Source organism: Amblyomma mixtum, chromosome 2 (genome assembly GCF_055824585.1).
Source record: "Amblyomma mixtum isolate Tamu chromosome 2, ASM5582458v1, whole genome shotgun sequence".
In the NCBI taxonomy this organism is placed as follows: Eukaryota; Metazoa; Arthropoda; class Arachnida; order Ixodida; family Ixodidae; genus Amblyomma; species Amblyomma mixtum.
The window spans coordinates 128,694,880-128,722,164 of record NC_143013.1 but is presented as its reverse complement, the minus strand read 5'-3'; the positions used below and the strand labels follow the sequence as shown (position 1 = coordinate 128,722,164).

General features: G+C 45.3%; 1 protein-coding gene and 1 pseudogene across 1 annotated transcript; both read left to right on the top strand.

The window, feature by feature from the left end:
- The first annotated feature begins 141 nt into the window (after positions 1-141).
- On the top strand, positions 142-260 carry LOC149360853 (5S ribosomal RNA; annotated as a pseudogene).
- A 3,662-nt stretch (positions 261-3,922) lies between these two features.
- On the top strand, positions 3,923-4,686 carry LOC149360852 (uncharacterized protein B0403.1-like). Its single transcript, XM_089569410.1, has one exon. It carries the CDS (start codon positions 3,972-3,974, stop codon positions 4,680-4,682), a length of 711 nt encoding a protein of 236 aa, XP_089425536.1. The 5' UTR covers positions 3,923-3,971; the 3' UTR covers positions 4,683-4,686.
- Positions 4,687-27,285: the final 22,599 nt, after the last annotated feature.

Below are 27,285 nucleotides of genomic sequence, written 5' to 3'. Positions count from 1 at the left end.
GTCCGCTGGCGTTGGAGTTTTTTTGAACCCTCCACTGCCTCTGTCCACCTACAACCTGTCAACCGTCCCGTTCTCCCTCTGCCCTGCTTCACTTATAGAGGAGATTGGCCATCGAGGAGTATGGAGGAGTAGAGGAGTATGTCCATCGGCCATACCATGTTGAATACGCCGGTTCTCGTCCAATCACCGAAGCTAAGCAGCATTGGGCTCGGTCAGTATGTGGGAGGGAGACCACCTGGGAACACCGAGTGCTAGGGGATTTGCAGCCGAGTACTGTGTGTTCACGGACCGCTCTGCGTTTTGTAGGCACCCACGTCAAGAGATCATCGTTGGCCAGCGACTGCCTGACGCGCTGATCAGCTTGCTGCAGACAAGGAAATAGCGAGTCAGCGGATTCAGAGACCTCGTGACTTGATCAAACACCTGACTGGCGCGACTGCTGCGCAAGCTGCACGTCATCGACTGGAGCGCCCTCTGAGTCACCTACAAATAGCCACCGCAGCCATCACCGCGTGGGATTTGCAGCCGAGTACTGTGTGTTCACGGACCGCTCTGTGTTTTGTAGGCACCCACGTCAAGAGATCATCGTTGGCCAGCGACTGCCTGACGCGCTGATCAGCTTGCTGCAGACAAGGAAATAGCGAGTCAGCGGATTCAGAGACCTCGTGACTTGATCAAACACCTGACTGGCGCGACTACTGCGCAAGCTGCACGTCATCGACTGGAGAGCCCTCTGAGTCACCTACAAATAGCCACCGCAGCCATCACCGCGTGGGATTTGCAGCCGAGTACTGTGTGTTCACGGACCGCTCTGTGTTTTGTAGGTGAGTGTATAAATCTGACATTTGGTTTCATTGTTGGTACTGTCCATTGGCTGCAAATCCCAAATAGTGTTTTCAAGTAGTGTTTTTGTTCCAGTATGGGAATTGACTTGTGCACGTACCGTGCCAGAATCGGTCGTTTTGTTGTGCATAGTAAATCTAACGAGCATCATTCACCCTTATGGATGCAACCAAGTGCATTTACTGGATGCTGGCGTCGGGCAGGGCGACTACTTGTGGTCTTGTTCTGTGTCGCGCGCTTACTTATTTGCGCTGGTGACGTTGAGACAAACCCAGGCCCGGACAAGTCTGACCAAATCATTACTGTCGTTAAAGAGCTAGCACTGTCGAATGAAAAATTCCACAAGGACATGTCTAGTAAGATCAAGGATATTCAGACGAACGTAACAGAGATCAAAAGGCGTCTTTCCAACATAGAAAACAGATTTGATGTCGTGGATAACTTGCACGACGACGTCACCAGTGTGAATACCACTCTTAAAGAATCGCACGCTCAACTGAAAACTATTGAAAAGAAACAGGCTGAACATGCAAGCCTAGTCGTTGATGACTTGAACAACCGAATGCGGCGAAACAATCTAATCTTTAAGGGCATCCCTGAACAGGAAGCAGAGAAATGGAAAGACACAGAGAAATTGGTCAGCAAATTTGTGGCAAAAAACCTTGATGTCCAAACAGGTGAAATCGAACGCGCTCACCGAGTGAGCCGGAAAAAAACAGATTATGTGCGCCCTATTGTTGTGAAGTTTCTGAACTTTAAGGATAAGAGCACTGTTTTGAAAAATGCCTTTAAATTAAAGGACTTGGACTCGCCTCGTGTCTGGATCGAGGAAGACTTCTCACCTCGAATTCAACTGATTAGGAAAAAACTCAGAGATTTTGCACGCAGTGAGCGGCAGTCCGACGACGAAAAGTACAAACTGCTATTCGATAAACTTGTTTTCAATAAAAAAATATATGCCTTCGATGCTGCAACTGAGCAAGTTATTCTTCTTCCAGGACACGAGGCGGCTGCTAGTTCAGACTGACGCAAGAAATATGATGCAGATAAAAATCTTTCATTCATCGTGTGTAACTTTCGGAGTTTGCTTAGCAAGCAAGACACCCTCAACGCACTCATTGAAAGCTGTGAAGCTGATATAGTGCTGGGAACCGAAACGTGGTTGCACCCTGATATCGACAATAGCGAACTTTGCTTGTCTCGTAACTTCTCTGTGTTTAGGAAAGACAGGTGTACCTCACGTGGTGGTGGAATTTTAATTGCCGTGAAAACTACTTTCCAAGCCACCTTGCTAAACAGCCCATCATGTATTGAAATCTTGTGGATTGCATTGCGACTGCGTGATTTTGTTACTTGCATCATCGGTGTTTGCTACCGTCCACCGGATTCACCTGCTGAGTTCCTTAGGGACCTCAATGAATCATTGAGTTTTATACACGACAAATATCCGACCTCAGAAACAATCCTTGCTGGCGATTTCAACTACCCAGGTATAAATTGGCGGACGTACACATCCGAAGGCACTGCAAGGAAAAGTGAATGTAAAGAATTCCTTTGTTTGATTTCCCAGTTCAGTTTGTCACAGATTGTCTCTGCTCCGACACGTGGCGACTCGGTCCTAGATCTTGTATTGACAACGCAACCTGAACAAATGACTGTGAATGTTTTGGAATGTGTCAGTGATCACAATGCTCTTCACTGCGAATACACATTAGAAAAAAAGAAGCCGGAAATTCCTAGGAAAACTATTTACAATTACGCACGGGCGAATGTTGAGGGATTGGTTAGTGAACTGTCATTGTTCAGTGAGCAGTTCCTGGAATCAATATCAAGCCGCTGTCCAAATGACAACTGGAATATTCTAAGCGCTAAACTGAAAAAATGAAAAGAAAGACACATTCCAAAAATCACGCTCACAACGTCATCACAGAGCCTATGGTTCACTTCCAACGTCAAACGATGCATCAGGAAAAAAAAGCGCCTTTACACTAAGGCAAAACGTTCGACATCTGAGCATTACTGGAATAAATACCGTGCGCAGTCGAGAATATGCCAAGCAGAAATTAAGAGAGCCAAAGATACATTTTTTAATCATGACATATCAACTTTGCTTAAAACCAATACTCAAAAGTTTTGGAAAGTAGTCAATCCTTAGCCTCCTTCATCTAGTCTGATAACAATAGTAAAAGACGGTGATTTTATTCAGCCGTCTGAGGTTGCCACCGAATTAAACCTATTTTTTAGCTCGGTGTTTACTAACGAAACACCACTTCCCACATGTTTTAATGCTGTGAGTATAAACGCGGTCATGAATGACATCCTAATTACGCAGGAAGGCATTGAGCAAGCTATTGATCGTTTGCCGAGTAATCCAGCCCCCGGACCCGATGACATATGCCCAAAACTGCTCAAGTTAACGAAATCAGTGATAGCTTCCATACTCGTCCCAATTTTTCAGCAGTCCATTGATACAGGAATTGTGCCCGATGCTTGGAAAATCGCACGCATTATACCTATATTTAAATCTGGAGATTCTTCTAGCCTTTCAAATTACAGGCCCATCTCATTAACAAGCATACCATGCAAAATTCTGGAACACATCATATCATCAGCAATAATGAACTACCTCAGTCAGCAGAACTTTTTTTTTTTTGTCAACCAACATGGATTCTTGCGTGGCCGTTCCTGCGAGTCACAGTTATTCGAGCTCGTGGCCGACCTGCACGACGCTGTATATCATTTAATGAGGATTGATGCCGTATTCATTGATTTTGCAAAAGCGTTCGACAAAGTTGCTCATAATCGTCTTATATTTAAACTTAAAAATCTTAACATAAACAGCAATGTTTTGAACTGGGTTGTTAACTTTTTATCTAACAGACAGCAGTTCGTGTCTGCCAATGAATTTTGCTCCGCACTAACCCATGTAAAGTCTGGTGTGCCCCAGGGCTCGGTGCTCGGGCCAATCCTCTTCCTTATTTACATCAACGACATAAGCAGCAACCTCACTTCTACAATTAGGCTATTTGCGGACGACTGTGTTATTTACACAAAGATTACTGACTCATGACACTAATGCTTTGCAATCAGATCTTGATGAAATAGCTAAGTGGTGCGAACAATGGCATATGGAAATAAACGTTTCGAAAACGAAACTTGTAACATTTACGACGGCTAGAGTCACTGAACCCATCTTTTATTCTATCGGTAACATGGCCATTGAAAAAGTTCCTGCAATCAAATACCTAGGTGTCTACATTTCTTCTGATTTAACATGGCACAAACACATTGAATATATCACCACTAAAGCATACAAAACCCCGGGTTTCATTAGGCGTAGCTTGTACTTTGCAAATCAGGCGACCAAACTTTTAGCATACACAACTTTAGTCAGATCACAACTAGAATATGCCGCTTTCATCTGGAACCCACATCAAGCTTATCTTGCGGATAAACTGGAATCACTTCAAAATAAGGCTGCTAGGTTTATCACAAGGAAATACGCGCGCTACTCCAGCATCACAGATATTAAATCATCTCTAAATTTAAGCTCTCTTGGAAAGCGAAGACTTGTAACCCTGCTATGTCACTTTCACAAGATGTATCACAATCACTCGCCATTCAGAGATTATCATATCAAACCAGTACATCGCATTTTCCACCGATTAGACCACTGCTTCAAAGTGCAACCCCAGATAGCTCACACTGAACTTATGCGTCATTCGCCATTGTTCCTTGCCATCTATCACTGGAATAAACTACCTGCAGAAATTGTTCTCGAAAACAATTACGACGCATTTCTTAACAAACTGAAGAGCTTACTCTTTGCTGGCCCTTAATGAAATATTATCAGAAGTGTATTCTTTTTTAGATTGTCTTGAACAATGTGGTCCACGTGTGTACGTGTTTTAAAATACTTTATTTATCCTGTTGTCTTCCCTATTTATCTGAGCTCATGTCTGTTCATGCTTTGTGATATTTTTCACTGTGTTATGTAATACGATTGCTTTATTGTGTTTCTTTAACCCCCTATGTAATGCCTGTAAAGGGCCTTTAGGGTATTTGAATAAATAAAAAAAAAACTCCGCGATCTCAACGACAGATGATTTGAAGAGATCGTTACAAGGTTGGCTCCGCATTGCACAGGTGAACACGAGGTGCTTGTCCTGCTGTCTCACAACTTTGAAATTCTTTGACCGAGCATGTCTCGCGCAGGCAACGCAATCTGTACCGCACTCACTATTTCTCGCTTTTGAATTGAGAAGGCAAAATGTGTCAGCGCATTTTCAGTCACCAGCATGCGGTCTCCAAGTCAGAATCGACGGCCCGAAACCGCACCAAAGCTCTTTCTGCAAGAACTGCACACGATAGTTCCTCGGCCGACATCATCGGGGCAAAACGCACGCCGTGTTGGCGAACAGAGTCGAATTCAGAGAGTACCTCCGTTCTTTCCCGAGCCTTGCAAAGCTGCGGACGTGGTGCGTTAGAATGTCGCGCCCTCCTCTGCTACACGGGATGGTGGCGCTTTTCTTCTGTCTTGTTGGGTCGCATTGCTCGTTTTTTTTAGCGAAACAATACTGCTCGCAGTTTGAGCCGTTCACCGTCGTGTAACCACGTTTGACCTTTAGCATGACCTCCGCTGTGACGTCACGCCAGACGGTGAGAGACAGAGCCCCAACTCGTCTCGTCACGGCCGTCCCAGCGTAACCGCGGTGCGCCGAGCAGCAACTGCGCGGCACTGCCGCGAGGAGGCACTCGCTGTGATGACGTCACGCCAGACGGAGAGAGACAGAGCCCCAACTCGTCTCGTCGCGGTCGTCCCAGCGTAACCACGGTGCGCCGAGCAGCAGCTGCGCGCCGCTGCCGCGAGGAGGCAGTTGAAATGTCCCCTCTACGGCTGCGCCAGTTGAAATCCTCTCTTAAGATCTCGTAGAGGGGAACTGGGTTGAAGATGATTGTTGTAGGATTCTTGACGTCTTGCAGATTCGAATTGCTCAATCGCATTGCAAGAGGACACTTCCGGAGAGGTTAATTTTTTATAACAATTAAAAGCACAAGGAAGATACAAGCAAGGAGAAAACATATTTACTCTTGACTGGCTCGTACTTCTACGTGACGAAACCAGCCCTCGGTCCTGCCGAGACATCTGGTTTTAAACCTATGTCCCCGCCCTCGGTGGGGAGAATAACCAATCAGGTACTGTACAAACATCCACCCAATAACTTATTGGGGAAAGGAAAACACAACCAATCAATGATTGGGGAAAGAAGGTAGCTCATCGCGACACCGTACACATATGTACACTTTCCACCATCACGATTTGAGAATTACGCTTTCCTGCTGCGAGCTTCGCGAACCCTCGCTTTCCCAACGTCCGGTCGCCCCAAGTTCAAGGAAAGCCACTTCAACTCATCTGTTAAGCATCGTCGCTCCTCATGCCTGCAGCTAGCGTGACAATATATCAAAGCACGCCGATGCAGACTTGACACAAAAGCCGGGTTCACCTCGCCGTAAACACGTGCACATAAGATGTGACCTAACGACTCCGTCCATGAGGGGAGTTTGACGTCTCCTGTAATCCCCCGCCATTCGGCGCCCCCTTCTTCCGCTGGGTTGGCTGACCCTTTCTGTGCGGTTGTGCGGAGGGCCCAATAAAAAGGACGTTATGGGCTTTCCAATAATGCGACCGGATGCGGCAAACAAAATACAGCACCGCGAACTTCACTGAGGCGCTCTCTATGATGACGTCACGCCAAACGGAGATACGAGGTCTGTTAGAAAATTATCCGACCTTTGGCCGAATAAAAAAAACTGGCATAACTGGAGTGTTAGAAGGCTAATAACCTTCAAAGCAGTCTCCTTGGGGCTTCATATGCATCTCCCAGCGGTGCTGCCATTGTTGGAAGTATTCCGAAAAGGCCCTTTTCGGAATGGAATTTAGCTCTGCTGTCGTTGCAGCCATAATGTCCTTTCTTTTCTGAAATCGCGCTCCTTTCAATGACCTCTTCATTTTAGGAAACAGCCAGAAGTCGTAGGGGGACATATCAGGAGAGTAAGGAGCCTGTTGAACTACAGGAGTCTGGTTTTTCGCCAGAAAAGTCTGAATAAAATGCGAGGAATGTGCAGGAGCAATGCCGCGAGGGATGCGCCAATTTCTTGTTGACCTTAATTCCGGTTTCTTGCGCCGCACAGCACCACGTAGGCGATGGAGGACATCCCTGTAGGACTGTTTAGTCATTCTTTGACCCTGTGGGGTGCGCACTCGTGGTGTGCCACACAGAGGGAGTCAAAAAAGCATTCAGCATCACTTTGACATTGCTGCGCACTTGTCGGGCCTTCTTTGGTCTTGGTGACGTGGAATGCGTCCTCTGTGACGACTGGGATTTGGTTTCCGGGTCGTACCCGTACACCCAAGACTCGTCACTAGTGATTACGGCGTCGGTGAAGTCAGGGTAACTGTTTGTGGAATCCAGCATCTCCTGTGAGACTTCAACACGAAGCTGCTTTTTCTCCACCGTCAGCAGCTTCGGCACGAATTTCGCCGCAACTCTCTCCATGGCCAAATCATCGGTGATAATGGAATGTGCAGAAAAATTGCTGATGTCCACCTCTTCCGCAATTTCTCGGATAGTCACACAACAGTCCCGCATCAGCACAGCGTTCACTTCGGCAATTACCTGGTCATTTCGGCGTATTGATGGCCGGCCGGAGGATGGCTCTCTCTCCACGGATGTGCGGCCGTCTTTAAACCAGTTGCACCACTGCTTAATCTGTGTGCTGCTCATAGCATCATCACCGAAAGCCGTCTGAACATTTCGAATAATTTCCACTTGGCTATCGCCAAGTTTCTGGCAAAATTTGAGGTAGTTGCGCTGCTCCTCTCGCTCCGCCATTTTCCTTGCAAGAAAAGAACCGACGAGACCACTGCGCACTACCTCACTCAAACGCTGCTTCCCAGCGACTGACGCTATCGGCAGGCGGGAAAAAATTCGTGCGTGCGCATGAGGGTTCACGGTCGGCTGCTGTAAGCGCGCTCGTTTCATATCCATGAGGTGTTCGCAAAAAAAAAATAAAGTGGGATACTTTTCTAACAGACCTCGTATATCGGGCTTCGACCCGGCTCGTCGCAGTCGCGGAATATCTGTGGCATTCGGTTTGCAGCCTTCGGGCTGCGGCCGTGTATCTGTTTTTTTCAGCCAGCGTCCGTTCCGGCGGACGCGGTTGTTGCGACGCGCGTATTTACTCTGTCTTTTATTCTGTGCTCTTATCTTTCAACTTTCTTCTATCTGCACGTGGCAGCGGTGGTGGCTCGGCTTGAGCCAGTTGGCAGGCCCGTGCACTTTCCTTTTCATCCTTCTCTCAGTCGCAACCAACCAACCGCAGTCGTCCCGTCGTAACCACGCTGTGCGTTTCAGCCAGGCCATGTCGACCTACATGTACAAGGCAAGGCTGCAACGATTCGCTCAATCTAGGAAACGACGGCGGGCTTAAGAAACGGATGAAGTTGCTTTCGCAACTTCCGGGCTTAACCAAGCTGAGCCTCTGCCAATTTTTTCTGTTTGTACGTGCTGTTATCTTTTTTTTTTATTCCGCCAGCCGTACCAATCACGAGCGTGGGAGGCGGTGCAGTCCTTGTCCGCTCACCTTCGGTGTTTAAGTTTATGCATTTTTTCTCGATGACAGAGCAGAATGCGGGACTGAAGGGGTTATACAAGTGACCCGTCAACACAATCGAACAATAACTGCAGACGGCCAACCGGTATTTCAAAGAAAGGGATGAAAAGACACTCTTTAGCTTTACAACTAGGTGCGCACGCTTAATCTCATCAGATGCTTAATGAGGAATGACGAGTAATTCCTTGCCGCGGAAGTAGTTTGATTCTTGTCGGTAATATACAGAGTTCGATGTGGACATCGCGGTAATATAACAAAGCGCGGTCATTTCTTTTTATTTATTTATTTATTCAAGTTACCCCTAAACGCCCTCCAGAAGAGGGTATTACATAGGGGGGGGGGGTAAAATCATAAGTAATCGCGATACATTTAAACAAATAAGTGTAAGAAGAAATGTTAATTAAAACATGAGGCATCACACAAAGAAAAAATCAACACTAACAAAAACAGCAAACTTTTACACATTTCCGTCACAGCGAAAAAGCTCTTGAAATTTTTTATTGTCAATTTCTGTGGCGATGACTGATGGAAAACTATTTCATTCAGTGATAGTACGTGGAATGAATGAATTGGCATAAGACGATGAATGGCAGTTACCGCGTTTAACTTTGAGAGAATGATCACGGCGTGGAAAGATAGAATCAGGTGACAAATAAACCACTGCGAAGGGATGGGTGGTGATGAAGCTTATGGAAAAGGGTTAAGCGAGCAAGTTTACGGCGATATGACAAATCTTCTAGTTCGGCACGTTTTTTTAATGCTGAAACGCTTGTGAAGCTTGAGTAGTATGAAAATATGAAACGAACAGCACGGTTTTGCAAGGATTCAATGTTAGCGATAACGTAGGCTTGAACAGGGTCCCAAATGGCCGCAGGATATACGATTTTAGGGCGTATTAGAGTTATATAAGCAAGTTTTTTTAACGTGTATAGGGGCATATCTGAGGTTACGTTTAAGAAAATCAAGTGAGCGGTTAGCAGATGCTATGGTGAGGTCGATATGGTGATGCCATGTTAGGTCAAACTGAAGGTGCACCCCAAGGTACTTGTATGTCGATGTTAGTTCCACAGTATTGTCATTTAGAATATAAGTGGTTGGAATGCGAGCTGAACGGCGAGTGAAAAATATCAGCTTAGTTTTAGAAACGTTTAATGTCATTAACCATGATGAGCACCAAGAGCTTACTGCGTTCAGGCCAGATTGTAGGGATTGGCGGTCACTGTGTCTAGTAATGTTACGATAAATTACGCTGTCATCAGCGAAAAGGCGAATTCTAGATGTTACACAGGCAGGTAAATCATTAATATAGATTAGAAAAAGCAAAGACCTTAGTACGCTTCCTTGTGGTACCCCAGATGTCACATTAGCAGAGGAAGAGTTCGAATTATTAATGGAGGTAAACTGAGTTCTACATGATAGAAAGTCCTTAATCCAAGCGAGCACGTTAGGGTGTATATTAAGCTGTGCTAGTTTCAGTAGAAATCTTTGATGAGGAAGCCGATCGAAAGCTTTTGAGTAATCCAGGAACACTGCGTCGACCTGAAAGCCCGCGTCAAGTGATAATTGTAAGTAATTAATAAAGCCAGCTAATTGAGTAAGAAAATACCTTGCGAAAACCGTGCTGATAAATGAAATAAGGTTATGATCTTCCAAATAGCTTATGTCTTGGCTGTGAATGATATGTTCAAGGACTTTGCAAACAGTGCTGGTTAACGAGATTGGTCGATAGTTTAATGGAGAGGAAGGCTCACCTGATTTAAATATAGGTATTACTTTGGCTACCCGCCAGTCATTAGGGATTAATCCGTGTGATAATGATTGCGAAAACAAACAGGACAACACAACGCTAATGCTTTGGGATGTCTTCTTCAGCAACTTATTGTTGAAGCCGAGGTGATCAGAACTATTACTTATTATAAAATTGTTTAATGAAGCTAAAACACCCGTTTCATTAATAACTATTTCAAGCATGCAGATATCTTGGATTATATCTAAGTCAGGGAATGATCCATTGTAGAAAAAACCAGCGCTTACGAACACGGACAGAGGACAAGGGAAACAGACTGACGGCGCTGAACTTACAACTGAATTTTATTCATACGTACGCAGTCAATTTATACATTTAAACAGACATGCGCAAAGACACCTTGTCAAACCCGGATACACTGTTGCCACTCACAAGCGTAAAAATAGAGAAAACAAAAACAGCAATCATCCATTCAAGGCACGTGTGTCATTACTTCACCCTCCCTGCCCAGAATAAAGCAGGCTCATTTCCCTCCCTGAAGCTAATCGAGGATGTGCTTACGCATCCCTCGCCCTTCCTGATGATGTGAAATGCTTCCGCGATCTCCCTCGTGCGCTGATCATGATGTACAAACAACACTTCAGTGTCAACAAAATACGGAACACAATCACACGTGAGGCAGTGTTGGGAATGAGTCAGGGAATGAGCTAATGTCTTCTTTGGTGAATACTAATGAGAAGGCGTCGTTGAAAACCTGAGCACATTCTGACTAATTATGACGCCGTCGCTGTCGGAAAGCAAAATGTCGGATTGAAAGCCAGGATTTATGATGCGCCAGAATTTACGAGGGTTGTTGGATAGCAGAGATGTCAGGTCATGATTGAAAAAGTGGCGTCGAGTGGATTTCAGTAGTGACTGGTAGTCCTTGCCGCATTGTACTTTTCCCACGCGCTTAGAACACCATTGTTCACTGCCTGCCGGAAAAATCGCTTTTTCTTGTTATTCGCACGTCGCAACTTCTGAGTAAACCATGGTGCACTACTGATACATCTAATGGTCAATAGAGGAACGAAGTCTTCGATAAGTTTGTTAAAAGTACTCTTGAATAAATCTCAGTTTTGCTTAACAGTGCGCAATCAATATTGATTAATGAACTTGGCGGAAAAAATTTCTAATTCGAAATTCATTTTTTCATAGTTAGCTCTGTTGTGACATCTGATTTGTTTAACAGTCGTTTTCTTTTCGTTAAAAGAACCAATAATGCGTCCTGCTATTACGTCATGATCCGAAATGCCATCTAAATGAATACTGTCTGAACAAATATCGGGATTATCTGTTAATATAAAGTCTATAATGTTGGCAGTACTCGATGTGCGACGTGTGGGATTGCTAATGAGTCGCGATAGTGAAAAATCAAGACAAGATTGAAGAAACATGTTGGCTTCAGTTTCACTCGCTGTGACGGATTGTGTGAACCAGTTTATACTAGGGAAGTTAGTCTCCAAATATGAGTATAGTACAGTTAGGGAAACGCGTACATATTTCACACAGAATCCGATGAAATTCAGAAGAAAAGCCATTATTCATGTTAGGAAGACGGTAAAAAACTCCAATAATTATATCAATAGAACAACACTTAAAAGAAACTCATGTACACTCAAGAAAAGAACTAATTATGAGAGGCAAAGTTGCCAAATCATCCCTTATCGCCAAGAGTACACAACCTCCTCTCCGGTACGGTCTGCCGGAACGAAGGATGTTAAAATGTGTCTGGCTGACAAAATTGAATCTTCAGGAATAACATCACTAAGCCATGTTTCGGTTAGCGCTAATAATGATCCGCTAACCATAGAAGAACCGCTTGTACCTATGTGCTACCTATGTATTTTGTAGCGATAGCTACACTATGCCAGTTGCTTCGCGAGGTCAGCGTGGCTGCGCGCTTAGCCGTGGCACCACCGCCCCCCGCCAGTGCGCATGTGTGGAGTGACGTCATAGCGTACAGCTGGTGCGCGCCGTGCACCTCGCCCCTGCGCCGACAGCGTAGTAGACGCCTCTCGCCTCGTCAGTTGTGCGCCTGCGCGAAGTGACGTCAAATCACGCAGATAGTGCGCGCCGCGCGCCTACGTTATGCTAGCATTTCGAGCCTTCAGCGTGGTGGTGCCGTGGCCACCGTGGCTGCTCACGTTGCGCGGAGCAGCTACCGGTTGCGCGGCGCACCGGCGAAACCGAGTGGGGGTGGAGTGGAGAGGGAGAGTGAGTGAATCCACGTCCAGAGAAGATGAAGAAGGAACGCCCTTCGAAACGGAGCGGCGAAAGACTGACTTTGCAATTCGACTGAGCGAGTTCCAGTCGACCAGCTGTAGCTATCGAGTCGCCCCAGGTATAACCACAGATAAACCACAGCCAATTTTTTTTGCTCAAGCAATGAGGGACGCCGTAGTGGAGGGTTCTCGATAGTTTAGACCACCGGGGTTTCTTTAAGGTGCACAGACATCGCACAGTACATGGACCTCTAACATTTCGTCTCCATCGAAATTCCACCGTCATGGCCGGTATCGAACCCGCACCTCGAGCACGATAACCACTGAGGCACCCCAGGGGGTACCCCTCTGTGCAGTCGCTTAACAGCACAGTACTTTCTAATGCGCTCACCAAAGTGTGGCTAAGCAGTTGATCACAGGCACTGAAGTAGTCACGAAGTACACACGATACACAGATTGTTATTTCAGCCTTGTCGCTATTCGCTCGCCGAGAAACAAGAATATGCCTAAGACAGGGGTCGAAATCACTGCTGTGTGCTTTATGCGCGTGTAAAACCAAAAAAGGGAGCCCTACAAATGAATTTTATATAAGACTAATTGGCAGATATCGTTCCCTGCACGGAAATATGCAATGTGCAGGGAGGGGCAGACTGGTGCTGCATCGCAACAAGACATCACAACTGATGGCTGAACGAGACTGATGTTTGTGATGGCGAGCTTATGTTTTGTGTGTGTTTCCTCGTGCGGTCTTGGGAGCCCCGCGTGCCAACTCGCGGGGCAGTTCCTGTCTCCCCCGTGCCGTCGCAGGAGTGGTGAAACACTGCGTGACGAAGCGGCGAGGCATTAAAGCAGATGGCGTAGCGTCGCGGATATTCCTGACGTTGGGCCGTTTCTATTCTTCTCTTTGACACTATAATGTTGTTAATGGATGTGGTGTTTGCCTACTAATCGCAAGGACGTCTGAGAGAAATCTGGCGGCGACGACCACATTTAGATAGATGCGAAAGGCAAAAAGGCCAGTACATGCTCTGCTACGTTAGTGCGCCATGAGGCAGTTTTTATCGTAACGCGAGTTTTGAGGCCCCGTTACCAAGAAAATCTGGCGTCGGTGTTGCCGGCGCTGTGGGCCAAAAATCACGAGCAAGGATCTGGCAGGTGGTGCCCACAGAGCAACCTATAGGAGGCAGGTGGGCCACAAGGTCACGTGACCTTGCACCGAGTCATCGCAACCTGCCCACCGGATAGTAAGCTGCCCACCGTGGAATTTAAATTAATGACGGGTCGCTCGGGAAGAGCAAACCTGGGCGGCACAAGGCCCACTGCTGGGAGCGCCTGCCATCGCAGGCCAGTGGCGCATCGCTTAACCGCTGCACCACTGCGCGAAGAGGGGTATGAGGACTTCCAGGCATCTATGAATGTAAAGAAACGGATCGACCTTATGTATATATGGGATTAACCTATTACGCTATCGCATCATAGCTTTAAGGCGGAACTTGTGTCCTTGATTTTTTTTTCGTTGAGATGCCGCGGTCTAAGCGGCTGCAAACATTGCGAATTGCGTGGTTTACAAAGACACCAAACGACAGATCAGCTATGATCGATGGTCGCTGTGAAGGACGGCTTGGTTACTTACAAATTACATTGGGCAATGTACTGCCGTTTATGTGTTGCGCCTCGATCAATCGAAATACTGTGCCGCGGGCGAGATCACCAGCTGAACGTCAAAACCACGGAGCCGGTACGGTGGGTCGCCATAAATATTACGCGAAAATTATGGGATAGAGGAACATTACACGACAATAATACAGGGAGTTTCACCTAATAACATGAGCAACTTTTAAAAATGCGCTTTTTGAGTTAGAAGAGCACTTTTTTCGGCATAGCAATGCGAAGAGTCCAGCGCATCAGAATACATCTGAGACGTGCTAACTAGTAGGTTTGGTAACTAATATCGGATGTTAACCTTTTAGCGATTACTGCTAATCTCCTTATTTATTAAGCGTGTAGGCAACCGTAGGTAACATTCATATCAGTTTAAAATTTCTAAAAGGCAGTTACTCTCGGCGCCGTGGCCCACCAAATTTCGGCTATTTCACCGAGCTACTTGTATGGAGGGGTTGCTTTGCTGCGCATGTATTTTGGTCCGATGTAGCGTAAATTTGTCGGCGACAGCGCCGAGGGAAACTGCGCTTTCGAAATTCTAAAAACATGGTGCGGTTATTGCGCAAAGCCGAAAGTTGGTCAAGTTGGATAACGTTCATGGTGTAACACTAGCGCGTAAAACCACAGTTGCCAGCCAGCGCCTGTCTGCGTCGTTTCCTTTCCGTTCCTCGCGTTCCTTTTGCTCTATTGTTACATCTTGGATATTACTTATGGATCGCTACATGCCTCTCAATGAATAAGGATAGAGAGTAATAGAGGTTCCCAACTCAGTATTAGTTAACTACCCTTCTGGCTAGCATATCCTAGCTCTAGTCTGATGCGCTACACCGCACACAATGTTGTGCCGAAAATAGCGCTCTTCTAACTGAAAAACCCTTTTTAAAAATTGCAGAACTTCTGAAGTGAAACACCCGTTACAAGAAAGTTCGCGCATATGTGTAACATAAAAATTCGATGTCTCACCATGAATAACACCTTAAAAAACAATATAATCGTAAACTTCTATTACTCTGGTGTGCTTGAAGTCTCCGCACTCGCTCTTTGCGTACGACGTCAGTGTTTGCTACCTCGATTGGGCGGGAATATTTTTTGATGATTGCTTAGCTGCCGCCAGCCGTTGTGTGGCGTGGGCCGGCTGCTTCGCTTGATAGTAAAATGTGTGCTTGGCTCTAGCGGAGGGCATTACGAACGTTGACTCACGCAGTACATCGTGGGATCCCGAAAGGAGCAGACAGCTTCTACAAATCCGAACCGTCAGGCCTTACCACTAGGTTGGCGATGCGCAATGGCTAGATTCAGCAGATGATGGCTTTGTATTTAACCCTTATACCGCCTCGGAGCGCTGCAAACAAAGCAACAACCCTTGATGCCACGATGGCCTACGCGGCTAGTTGCAAACTTTCTCATGCTTAGCGATTGAGGGGTGAGCTAATGGTATTCGCAACAGGTGCGCTCGGTAACCGGAAACAGCCGTGTAAACCGGCTGACGCGTATGGAGTCATTGTTCGGCAAATGATCGACGTAAATGTGGTGTGCAGCGTAAATTAGGACGTAAAAGACCCACTTCCGGCAGTTGCGCAACTTCGTACCACTGGTGCGAAGAGAAGTTCCGAAACTGCCGAAAGTGGAGGGCTGTCATACAGAAGGAAACGGATAATTAGGCGTCGTTTAGTGAGTTCGCGCGACGCCCGTGATTTACTAATGAGCTGTAATTGATAGAGTTGCATTGACAGCAGTGTATATTTGACTAATAGCCCCAAAGACAAAGTTTTAGCTGCAACCATTTCAATGCGAGGAGAGCATTATGTGAACTTACAGGGAAGAGGCGTACCTCGCTATTTACGTGCATATATACGCATGGTTCTAGATACGGACATATAGCGTAATGCACAGAGATGACCATATATATGGGCTGCATATACATTTACTGCCATATCTTATCTAATGTCCAGATACAGATATATAGGGAATCGGGTAGATCAGGCCGTATATGGTTCATATTTGCATTTACTACCACAGATGACCTAAATCCAGATGCGAATATATAGGGAATTGGGTACATCTGGATATACGAGGCTGCATATATCGGTTATATGCGCAAATATACCCAATTCTCTATCTTCATAAAGATCTTTTAATAATGTCATATTGGTCATTTTAGCACTGGAGCGATCATAAAACACTGCAGGCATGTGAACATGCCCCAGAATGATCTTGTCATTCACTTCAAGAAATAATATCGCGCTATACTGCGGTAGACAGAATGCATTTCTTAACGCAAGCTAGTCTGCCACTGCGGAAAATCACATAAGCGGTTGTTGGCCACGATTAGAATTCAAGCCGCTGGTATGCGTTGATGAACAGGACAGGACAAATCTGACGACGCTTAACCTGCCCTTAACAGTATAATGCGAGATCCCTCAAGCGCAAAAACTATTTCACGGATTTGTATAATGCGGGGAGTCCTCGTACGACTACTGTCGCAGCGCCGCAGCGGTTAAGCAATGTGCCACGGCCCCGCCAGGTGGCTGTTTCGAACAGCCACTGGAGGCGCTTGCGAGGTAGGTTGCCCTTCCGGATCTGCCGTAAGGCTCATATGTACATACTCTTTGGGAGTGTTTTTCTCTCGACCAATCATCTGATGTGCTGTGCAAAGGTTGTCACCTGCTCACTGTGAGCCGTCTGCTTTTTTTTTTGAAGCGGATGGAAGGACGCCGGCTTCTCTCGTGAACGCCAGCTCTGATTAAAACAACCCCACAGAAATAGGTTCAAAAACTATATTCACTAAAGTTCACTGTTGAAAGTAAGTTACGACTACACAGAGAAGGTGCGTTTTTTCTTCAAAACATGCATCCTCAGCAGATGTCAAGTTGAATCAAACCAACCAGGCTTCTTGATAAAAAAAGCTTCAATGATCGTAGCTTATAAATTGCGTCGTACTGTACATGAGTTGTATTGTAGATTTCCGGCAATGGACAGTAAGATTGCCACTAATACTACCTTTTACTAGATTTAGGTAATGTAGCGCTCTTTCATTCAAACTTAGTCCTGTTTAGCCAATCTACGCTTTTTACAACCCAGGGGAATACTGCAAACTTTCTTTCTGCAGAAAACTGCCAGCTGAAGTACTGTCAGCAGGGAAAGCAGACATGCGTATCCGCTTGGCCTTTATTTGACACTATCGTTTAATATATGTAGGCGATTGTTATTTTTTTCCAAGGCGGCTTAGATGCAATTCATAGCAACCCCACGTTTCTCTTTATTTTAGAATATGAGCTTCTATAAGGGAGAATGGTATTTTGTGACCTAGGTTGGTTGGTTGGTTTGTTGGGGTTTAACGTCCCAAAGCAACTCAGGCTATGAGAGACGCCGTAGTGAAGGGCTCCGGAAATTTCGACCACCTGGGGTTCTTTAACGTGCACTGACATAGCACAATACACGGGCCTCTGGAATTTCGCCTCCATCGAAATTCAGCCGCCGCGGCCGGGATCGAACCCGCGTCTTTCGGGCCAGCAGCCGAGCGCTGTGACTTAGGACGTCCTATAGCTGTGGTTGTGAACGAAAGAAATTCTCACTTCTAAAACTATCAGTTCAGCATGGAAATTCGTACGTGAATTTTAAGCCTCCTTCCGCGACCTTAACAGCCGTGGTAATGTCGGGAACAGCGACGTCAAGGACGAAATATGCCCGTTGTGTAGAGCCAGCAATTTTCGATCAATATCGATACAACGTTAACGCTTGTTCTGCAACATGCAAGTAGTGAAAAATTTGCCCAATGATAAGAAAGAAGACTGCGCCGCGCAATACTGAGCACGTCACGAAGATCACAGAAATCTGTCTCAAAGGCTGTTTGCAGCCTTCCCATATCTTGCAACAAAGTGTAGATTGGCCAAACAGGCTGATGTTTGAATGAAAGCTCTACAAAACTTCAATCGAGTGAAGGGTGGTATTAATGGCTTGCTAGAAATGCAGATGTCAACAAATGTGCAGTGAGATGCAGTTTCCAAGCTACGCCAATGGCAAGCTTCAGCACGAAATCATTGAAGCTTTCTTTATCAAGAAGGCTGATAACTACGGCAGCACGCGTTCACTATCGTTGCTTGAAAATGAAATGGCTTTTTTTTGGAGATATGCAATTAGATTCTACGTAAAGAAAAGGTAGTTAAGCGTCCAATCTCTTCAAATAAAATCAGTTCACAGTGACAACATTTACATACAAGGAGTGTCATTAAGAAATCTTTAAAAGACATGCTGATAACCACAGAAAGCCTGGTAAACTCCTGCGGATATCCCCCACATGTTTCGGCCGCTCTTTCTGTATTAAATGAGGGTCCGTAAGAAGTCCCCGAGGATTTTATAGCCCTTAAAAAGAGCATATTAGGCATATTAGAACCGGCGAAATTTCGGTGCTGCGAGTCAAACGTTTACTTCTGCTGACGCAGGTTGGTCTACGTTCTGCAAAATTCAGTTTTTACTTTTTGCCGGCAACGCCCACATGTTTCCACGTTTTGGCGGTCTAGTTGGTTAAGCATCTTGAAATAACAGCGCGAACGAAGACGAGCACAAAAAATCAGGGGGCACTTTGACTGTCTAAAGTGCGTAGAGGCGAAAGCGTTTTCCGCACCACTTTGACTGCTTCTGTGGCACTGGTGGCGTCACATATAATTGAGTACTAATTACTAAGTGACGGCAAATCACTAATTAATTGTTAATTACTGATTAATGCCTGAATACTAATTAACTGCTAAAGAATGGCGCTTAAGCTTCGTCTTTAGAAGTGGAACGCGACAACATGTTGTAGCGCTGCCAGGGAGTCCACGGAACGCCACCTCCCGTTCGGCGCGATGCCTTGCCCTTCGAACGCTTTTTTGAGGAAAGGAAATGGCGCAGTGATTCTCCGTCATCTCGGTGGACACCTGAACCGCACCGTAGAGGAAGGGAGGAAGTGGGAGTGGAAGAAGAAAGATGGCCCGTAATGAAGAAAATGAAATTTGTATTTGAGGAAAGGAAATTACGCCGTAACTGTCTCACACACCTCGGTGGACACCCGTCAAAATTCAGGGGGGCACTTTTTTGACCTAAAGTGCGGTCACTGATGTGTGGTTAAGATGCTAAGCTTCGCCTCTAAGAGTGGAACGCGACAGCGTCTTGCAACGCTTCCAGGAATCCATAGAACGCCATCGCCCATTCGGTTCTATGCCTCGCTCGTCGGTAAATTGGTTTTTGAGGAAAGGAAATGTATCTGTCTCTCATATCTCGGTGGACACCTAAACCTCACAGGAAGGAAAGGGAGGAGGATGGGAGTGAACGAAGACACCGTATTCATTAGACGCACCTTTGTTCTTCCCAAACCGTCGAGCTGGCATGGCGGAGTGGATAGCATGCTCGTATCACACTCCGAAGACCGGGGCTCGATTCCTGAGCTCGACCAATTTCTTACTCGGTTTTATTTATTTATATGGCCTGACTAGAAAAGTTAATTAGGCTAATTGAGTAATTAAGCAATTAACTAAGCTCAGTCCCACTTACTTGGAGCATTACTATACGATCCCTTGAATTGGTTGCCTGGGTACCAGCCAAAGTACAATTGGCCCCGTTTGAAATTCGCGCACTGTGACGTCACGACCGTTTCGACCAACTGAAAAGCGTGACATTTCTGTCGACAACTGCTGCTTACAACGATCAGACATTAAAGGCTATCGCCTTAAAAGACAAGGAAACGGACGACGCAGCGCTTTGTCGTCCGTTTCCTTGTCTTTTGTGCTCGTCTTCGTTCGCGCTGTTTATGCAAGATGCCCACATGTTTCGCTGCATGCATGATTCTCACGTAGTTAGACATCATGTTAGGCGCCGGTTCGTACTGTTGAGAAACGCTGCATTTTTCTTCTTGCTACTGCTGCTCTTTGATGAAGTGGAGCTAAATTCAGGCCCGACCCTCCAAGACACGAGTAGTGAACTTGTTGCTGCCGTGAAGTGCCTACCACGAATTCTGGAAGTTCAAGAAAATATTCTTAAAGAATTGGAAGCTCTGCAAGAACACCAAGAAATAATTGAAAACAAGATCGGAACGTTATCTTCAAAAATTGAAGGTCTGCTTGAACAGCCAGCCAACGCTGAAAAGGATGAGTTGAAATTCCAACGTAGCCAGCTGACAAGTGCTGTAAATGCGGTGCTAGCAAAACAAGATGACATGGAAAACCGGTCCCATAGAAATAAATTACTTCTTTTTGGTGTTTCAGATACGGACAAAGAATCATGGAATGATTCGGAGGCTAAGGTCATATCAATCTGCGACGAAAAACTGGGTGTTAAAATTGATCCCGCTGCAATTGAGAGAGCGCATAGAATAGGCAGGTATGCTGAAAACAAAAACAGACCAATCAATGTTAAATTTAACTTGTTTAAGGACAAGCAGCGGGCTCTTTCTGTTGCATCTAAGTTTAAGGATACCGGTTACTCAGTAAGTGAAGACTACTCGCCAAGTGCGCGTCAGTCAAGGAGCAGGTTAAGTGCGTATGCCCGAGGTCTAAACGCTAAGTATGCGTTAAAGTACGATAAACTAATAATTGATGGGAAAGCATACATTTTTGACAGCGCTACTGATTATGTTCGTGAATTCGTGCAATAGCAATCATATACCCCTCCCCGTCGTAATAAGCACTCTATGAGCCAGCTATCTTTTCTTATCGTGAATTGTCGGAGTGTTAGGAACAAGACTGCTGATTTTGCCAGTTTAGTAGGGGTAACACAGGCTCATGTTGTTATTGGAACTGAGTCTTGGCTTGACCACAATATAACAAGCTCTGAAGTTTTCCCTCGTGTTATATAGCATATCGAAAGGATCGAGACGCGCATGGCGGTGGAGTGTTTATTCTTGTACGCGACGACATCCAAAGTGTACCAATCAGCTGTGTTCATGATGGTGCAGAATCTGTGTGGTGCAAAATAATTTTGTCAAATGGGGAGAGCCTTGCCGTAGGATCATTCTACAGGCCACCTAGTTCAAACAACCCTGAAATATTTCACAGTGTATCGAGATCGCTGTCAAGCTTATCATCAGGTATGATTATTCTGGGAGGCGATGTTAACATGCCTGATGTCGTATGGAACAACCGGCTTCCTGTCGAACAAAGTAGATCAGCGCTACACTCAGCCTTTTATGAAATGATCCGGAACGATGGGCTCTTTCAATTTGTGGATTTTCCGACTCGCTTATGCACAACTGGTGCAAATGTCTTAGATTTGCTTTTTAGCAACCAAAATGGTACAGTTGAATCTGTTACAGTGGCACCGGGAATAAGTGACCATGAAGCTGTTGCCGCCACTGTTTTTTGCAAGAAACCCGAATTCCAAAAAGGGCGTCCAAGAAAAACATTTCTGTACGAGAGAGGGAACTACGATGCTGTAAAGAATGCTTTAGTAAATAACTTCCCTTTTTTTCTCAGTTATAGCGAAACGTGTGACGTGGATGGCTTGTGGATCGCATTTAGGGACAAGCTTCTCTGCTTGATTACAGCGTACGTTCCTTCTAAGACTGTATAAGGGAAACTACGCGCAGAGAAACCTTGGATTTCAAGGGAATTACGTAGATCCATTAGAAGAAAGGCCACACTGTGTAAGAAATATCGTTAAACTAAGAGCCCCTCCTTATTCACAAAACTGCAGTTATTGACGTGTTCGCTTAAGACAGAACTGAAAAGTGCTAAGCGTCTTTACCTCTCGTCTTTATCGGAAAAGATAAGAGTTAATCCAGAACAAGTGTGGAAGCATATTAAAAATACTAAAAAAAGATAACATTGGAATTCCATCTTTGGTGCACAATAACAGCGTTGTGGCAGACGACTTGAGTAAAGCTCAAAAATTTTTAATGTGTATTTTCACTCAGTATTTGTCAGTGATCAAGCAGATCTCAATTTAGTCACGCAAAATTTCACACACTTGCCGGAAATGGAAGATGTAATGATAACTGAGACGGGTGTGATGGCGCTGCTGTCTAATCTAAATTCCCATTCTGCTCACGGCCCAGACGATATCATATTTTGAAGCTATGTGCAAAAGAAATAGCTCCATTTTTGGTCACAATATTCAATAAATCCCTGGATTATAAAAAACTCCCAAATGACTGGAAACTTGCAAATGTAACGCCAATACATAAAGATGGTGATCGCGCAAATATATGTAATTACAGACCGGTGTCCCTCACCTCTGTTTCTTGTAAAACACTGGAGCATATATTATATTCTGGTCTTATGAAGCACGTTAATGGTCATGATTTCTTCACTACCGCTCAACATGGTTTCCGTTCGGGCCTATCGTGTACAACTCAGCTCACTGAGTTCATACATGATGTCGCGGAAGGTATAGATAGGGATGTTCAAATAGACGCAGTTTTTCTTGATTTCCGCAAGGCTTTTGACGCGGTTTCGCATTCTCTGCTCTTAACAAAGTTATCGTATTTAGGTATACGTTCTAGACTTCTTGGATGGGTTCAAGATTATTTGTATGCACGGGAACAACGGGTACTTATAAATGGTGTCACTTCGCAGTCTGTTCAGGTTTTATCGGGTGTGCCGCAAGGCTCGGTCTTGGGCTTTGTTATTTCTTGTTTTTGTAAATGATTTGCCGAGTGAACTGTGCTCCCGTGTTAGGCTGTACGCCGATGACTGTGTTGTTTACCGTTCTGTCACATGCGCAAATGATACTATTCTGTTGCAGTCTGACCTTGACAAGGTATGTGCGTGGTGTGACAAATGGAAGATGACTCAACGCCAGTAAATGTTACCTCATGATGTTCACAAACAAAAAAGAAGATATGGGGCAACTATAATCTAAATCAATCTGTTCTGCAGACAAAGGACAGAGTAAAGTATCTCGGCATCAAATTTGCAGCGAATCTGGATTGGACCGCACACGTCGACGCGATAACTGCCAAAGCTTCCCGCGTTCTTAACCTTTTTAAAAGAAACTTTAAACATACAACTCCACGCCTAAAAGAAACATTGTACGTTACGAATGTCAGGCCAATTCTCGAATATGGATGCGTATGTTGGGACCCGTTCACAAATATTTTAAAAGACAAGCTAGAACGAGTTCAGAAGCGGGCAGCAAGGTTCGTAACTGGGAATTATAACTTTAAGGTTAGAAGTTTTGAACTTCGGGAAGCTCTTTGTTGGAAGTCATTATCCCACCGAAGAAAAGCTTTTAAAATAAAGTTTTTGTACGAGATTTACAATAATAAAACAGGAATTAATAAAAGCCAAAATTTAAGGCAACCTCACTACGTTTCGAGTAGAAGGGACAATACTATGAAAATTAGAGGGTATAACTGCCGGATTTTTACATGTAAATATTCATTTTTTCCCAACACAATAAGTGACTGGAACCTGCTGCCTAATGAAGTGTTTGAGAGCGAGAATTTCCAAGCCGCAATTGACCATGCAATATTCTGATTATGCTGCTGTCAGTGTTGGTTCTGCGTCTCGAGTGCAATCAGAATGCTTTTATCTTCTTCGAAGTTTTTAACATTTTTTTGCAACTTGTATTTCTGTTTTGTTCTCTTGTGCTGTATTGAATTTTACTGTTAATGTACTTACCCCCTCCCCTACAATAATGCCTCTCAAGGCGCTGTAGGTACCTTGAATAAATAAATAAATAAATAATCTAAATTGCCCTCTGTATTTTTGCAGGCCCAATAGGAAAAAACTTGCTCTGCCCACGTGAAAAATACTCCCAGAATCATTTGCATTTTTTGTGGTTTAGACCTGAAGTCTACAACTGATTACAATGGTGCAGTTGTCTGGCCCGCTGCTGACAGTTTTAGGGGGAAAATCTGCATAGCATTAGGCGCTGTCACGTCGTACATGTTGAAAAAGAAGCATATGCTAAACACAGATCTGCCTATAGAAATGCTACAAGCAGAAGCCACGCAGCACCAGCATATTGAGAATGTATCCACAGAACGAAGAATTTCCTCGAGATTATATGCTCCAGATCCCAAGATTGATGATAATCTGATTACACAAACAAGAAATGAAAATGAGCGGACTACTTTGAAGGCAACTTCTATCAGAAAAAAACTGAAAGGTCCACTCTTGTATCTTAGTAGATAACTGCGCAAGCATAATGGGTCGTGATTAAAGCAAATGTCCTTGATATCACCCGAACGGGATATCCACCGGATAACACGACAGGACATCTCTAGCAAGGACTTATTACCGACATCGCTCACAAGTATTAAAACGCGTTTGGATATTTGGCTCCGATTCTGACATCCACGAGATGTGGTGTATTTACTAAGTTGAAAGTGCAGTACCATCGCATTGTGTTTGCTCCGGCTCTTTTGCCTCCGGAACGCGCATGCAGCAGCGCGAGATGGAATGCTTCTGACAGTCGGAGACTTTAACGCGCCCCATGCAGAATGGGGCTGCCCAACTAGCAGTAGAAAGGTAACTGAAATCTGGGAGACTGCTTAGGCGCAAGGGCACACCTCACTTATCGACCCTGAAAAACCTACGCGGATTGGTAACAGTGCAACCAAAGGACACGTGCCCCGACCTTGCTTTTCTAAAAAATATCCCCGATGTGACATGGCAGAATCTCAACATCACCACAGGAAGCGACCACTATCTGCTGTGTACCACTTTCCAAGCGACGCATTGCAGAATGTCCTAGTACATTGCATGTGTCCTAGTACATTTCAACATGTACTAGGACACTTCGCTTGCCATTCCTGTTTACTCTGTCACATTGTTGTTTACCCTGACTGTACCGCTTGTCTGTATTCACTTTGATTTGAATTTTATTTGAAGCAAAAATGTGCTTAATTTATCTGTTACTTTCGCTAAACTCATTGCCATCGCAGATGAATGTTCCATTGCTTTTTTAAGTGCTTTCTAGCTTCATTCTAACACATTTTCTGTATAATTTTATGTAGTTCTTATCAGTGATTGTAATTGCAGATGTTTTCATGTTTTGTTCTATTTTCTTTTTGGATGAGACATGCCGTTTCATTGCGCCTATGATGCTGTCAAGTGTATAGGGGGGCCTCCGGCTTTGTCAAGCTGCCGCTTGTGACAGCTTTTACTGCGGGTCTCCCGCGCCATGTATTCATTTGGCGCAAATAAATAAACCATTATATTATTATTATTATTAGAATGCGTCACCGGAAAGGGAAGCACACGAATTGGGACGCCATCAGATATGTCCGCTCGCAAGGACCGATGTAGGGGGTAGTAGATTTACGACACTGGACGAAGCGTCTGCTTCAAGATGCCGCCGACACTTCGAAAACTGACGCAGGAGGAAAACGGTCCCATTCCGGATGCTAAGCTAGTACACACGATGGAATCACAACGCAGTATACACGCTCGATGGCGTAAAAATAAGCATAACGGGCGCTTAAAAACTCGACTAACCCGACTTGAAAAGGGTATCGGGGCATACACGTGGCAGCATAGCCGAAAGCAGTGGCATCAGACATGCGACCGCCTTAATGGGCAACTGGGCAATAAGAACACATGGTTTCTGCTCAAGCATTTACTGGATGCTACGAAAATTAAGACCGAATCTCAAAAGACCCCACAGAGGATCGCGCAAGCTTTCCAGGGCAGCCATGAAGAGCGCAAGTAAAACTCTAGTTTGGGCGAGTTGGTTCATGATGAAATAAAAACTGGTATGGCGCAAGAAACGGGGACACTCTCGAGACTGGCACGTTGAGACAGCAATCAGGTTGAGACACGTAATGGCAGGTTCGGTGCGGAAGCTTCGAAAGAGGAAAGGGCCCATTGTAGGAGAAATATGGTCAAGTAAAACTCTAGTTTGGGCGAGTTGGTTCATGATGAAATAAAAACTGGTATGGCGCAAGAAACGGGGACACATCTCGAGACTGGCACGTTGAGACAGCAATCAGGTTGAGACACGTAATGGCAGGTTCGGTGCGGAAGCTTCGAAAGAGGAAAGGGCCCATTGTAGGAGAAATATGGTCAAGTAAAACTCTAGTTTGGGCGAGTTGGTTCATGATGAAATAAAAACTGGTATGGCGCAAGAAACGGGGACACTTCTCGAGACTGGCACGTTGAGACAGCAATCAGGTTGAGACACGTAATGGCAGGTTCGGTGCGGAAGCTTCGAAAGAGGAAGGGCCCATTGTAGGAGAAATATGGTCAAGTAAAACTCTAGTTTGGGCGAGTTGGTGCAAGAAACGGGGGAAGAGCGCATGATCGCATAATAAAATCAGTACGTACACACCTCCCAGGATATACACACGCCAGATGGGCATTCAGGCTTGGATAACGCTCACATGGATAAGGTTTTTACCGTAGCGGAGGCGGCTGCTCTTAATCAAATTAACACCACCTCGCCAGGCGGGGACGATCGCATCACCAATAAGATGTTCCGCAACGTAGAGGACAACTCAGTAGAGGACCCTACAGACCTCTTGAACAGATGTTGGACAGAAGGCAGCCACCCCGACGAATGGAAGCACCCTTGAATCATTTTCATTCATGAACCGGGGAAAAGACTTGGGACTGGGAACCTCCGCCAAATTTCGCTAACAACATGTCTAGGAAAGGTAATGGGGCATATTGTCTTAAACAGGCTCCAAATGCACGCCGGCGCAGAAAACAAGTTTCTCCCGCTCGTGATCGGGTTTCGAGCAGGCCTGTGGACTGAGGACATCATGTGGCAGCCACAAGAAGATATTCTAGATCTAAATCGCATAAGAGCCACGCGTATCATACTGGGGCTCGATGTGGGTAAGGCCTTTGACAATGTGTCGCACGCGTCCATTGTCTTTCGCCTGTCACTGATGAACGTAGGCAAACGGACATACGATTACATCGCCACCTTTCTGAACCAGCGCTCGGATACGCTGTATTTCGAGGACAAAAGTAGCAACAAAATTACACTCGGCACCAGAGGAACCCCGCCGGGCGCTGTACTTTCTTCGTTTCTCATTAACCTTACTATGAGTGGCATCCCGCGTCTGCTAGATGGTATCCCACATATACATCATTCGCCGACCTCACCATATGAACCAACTCCAGATTCGACGGAGAGATTGCCGATGGAGTCATTACAACGAGCTATCTACAG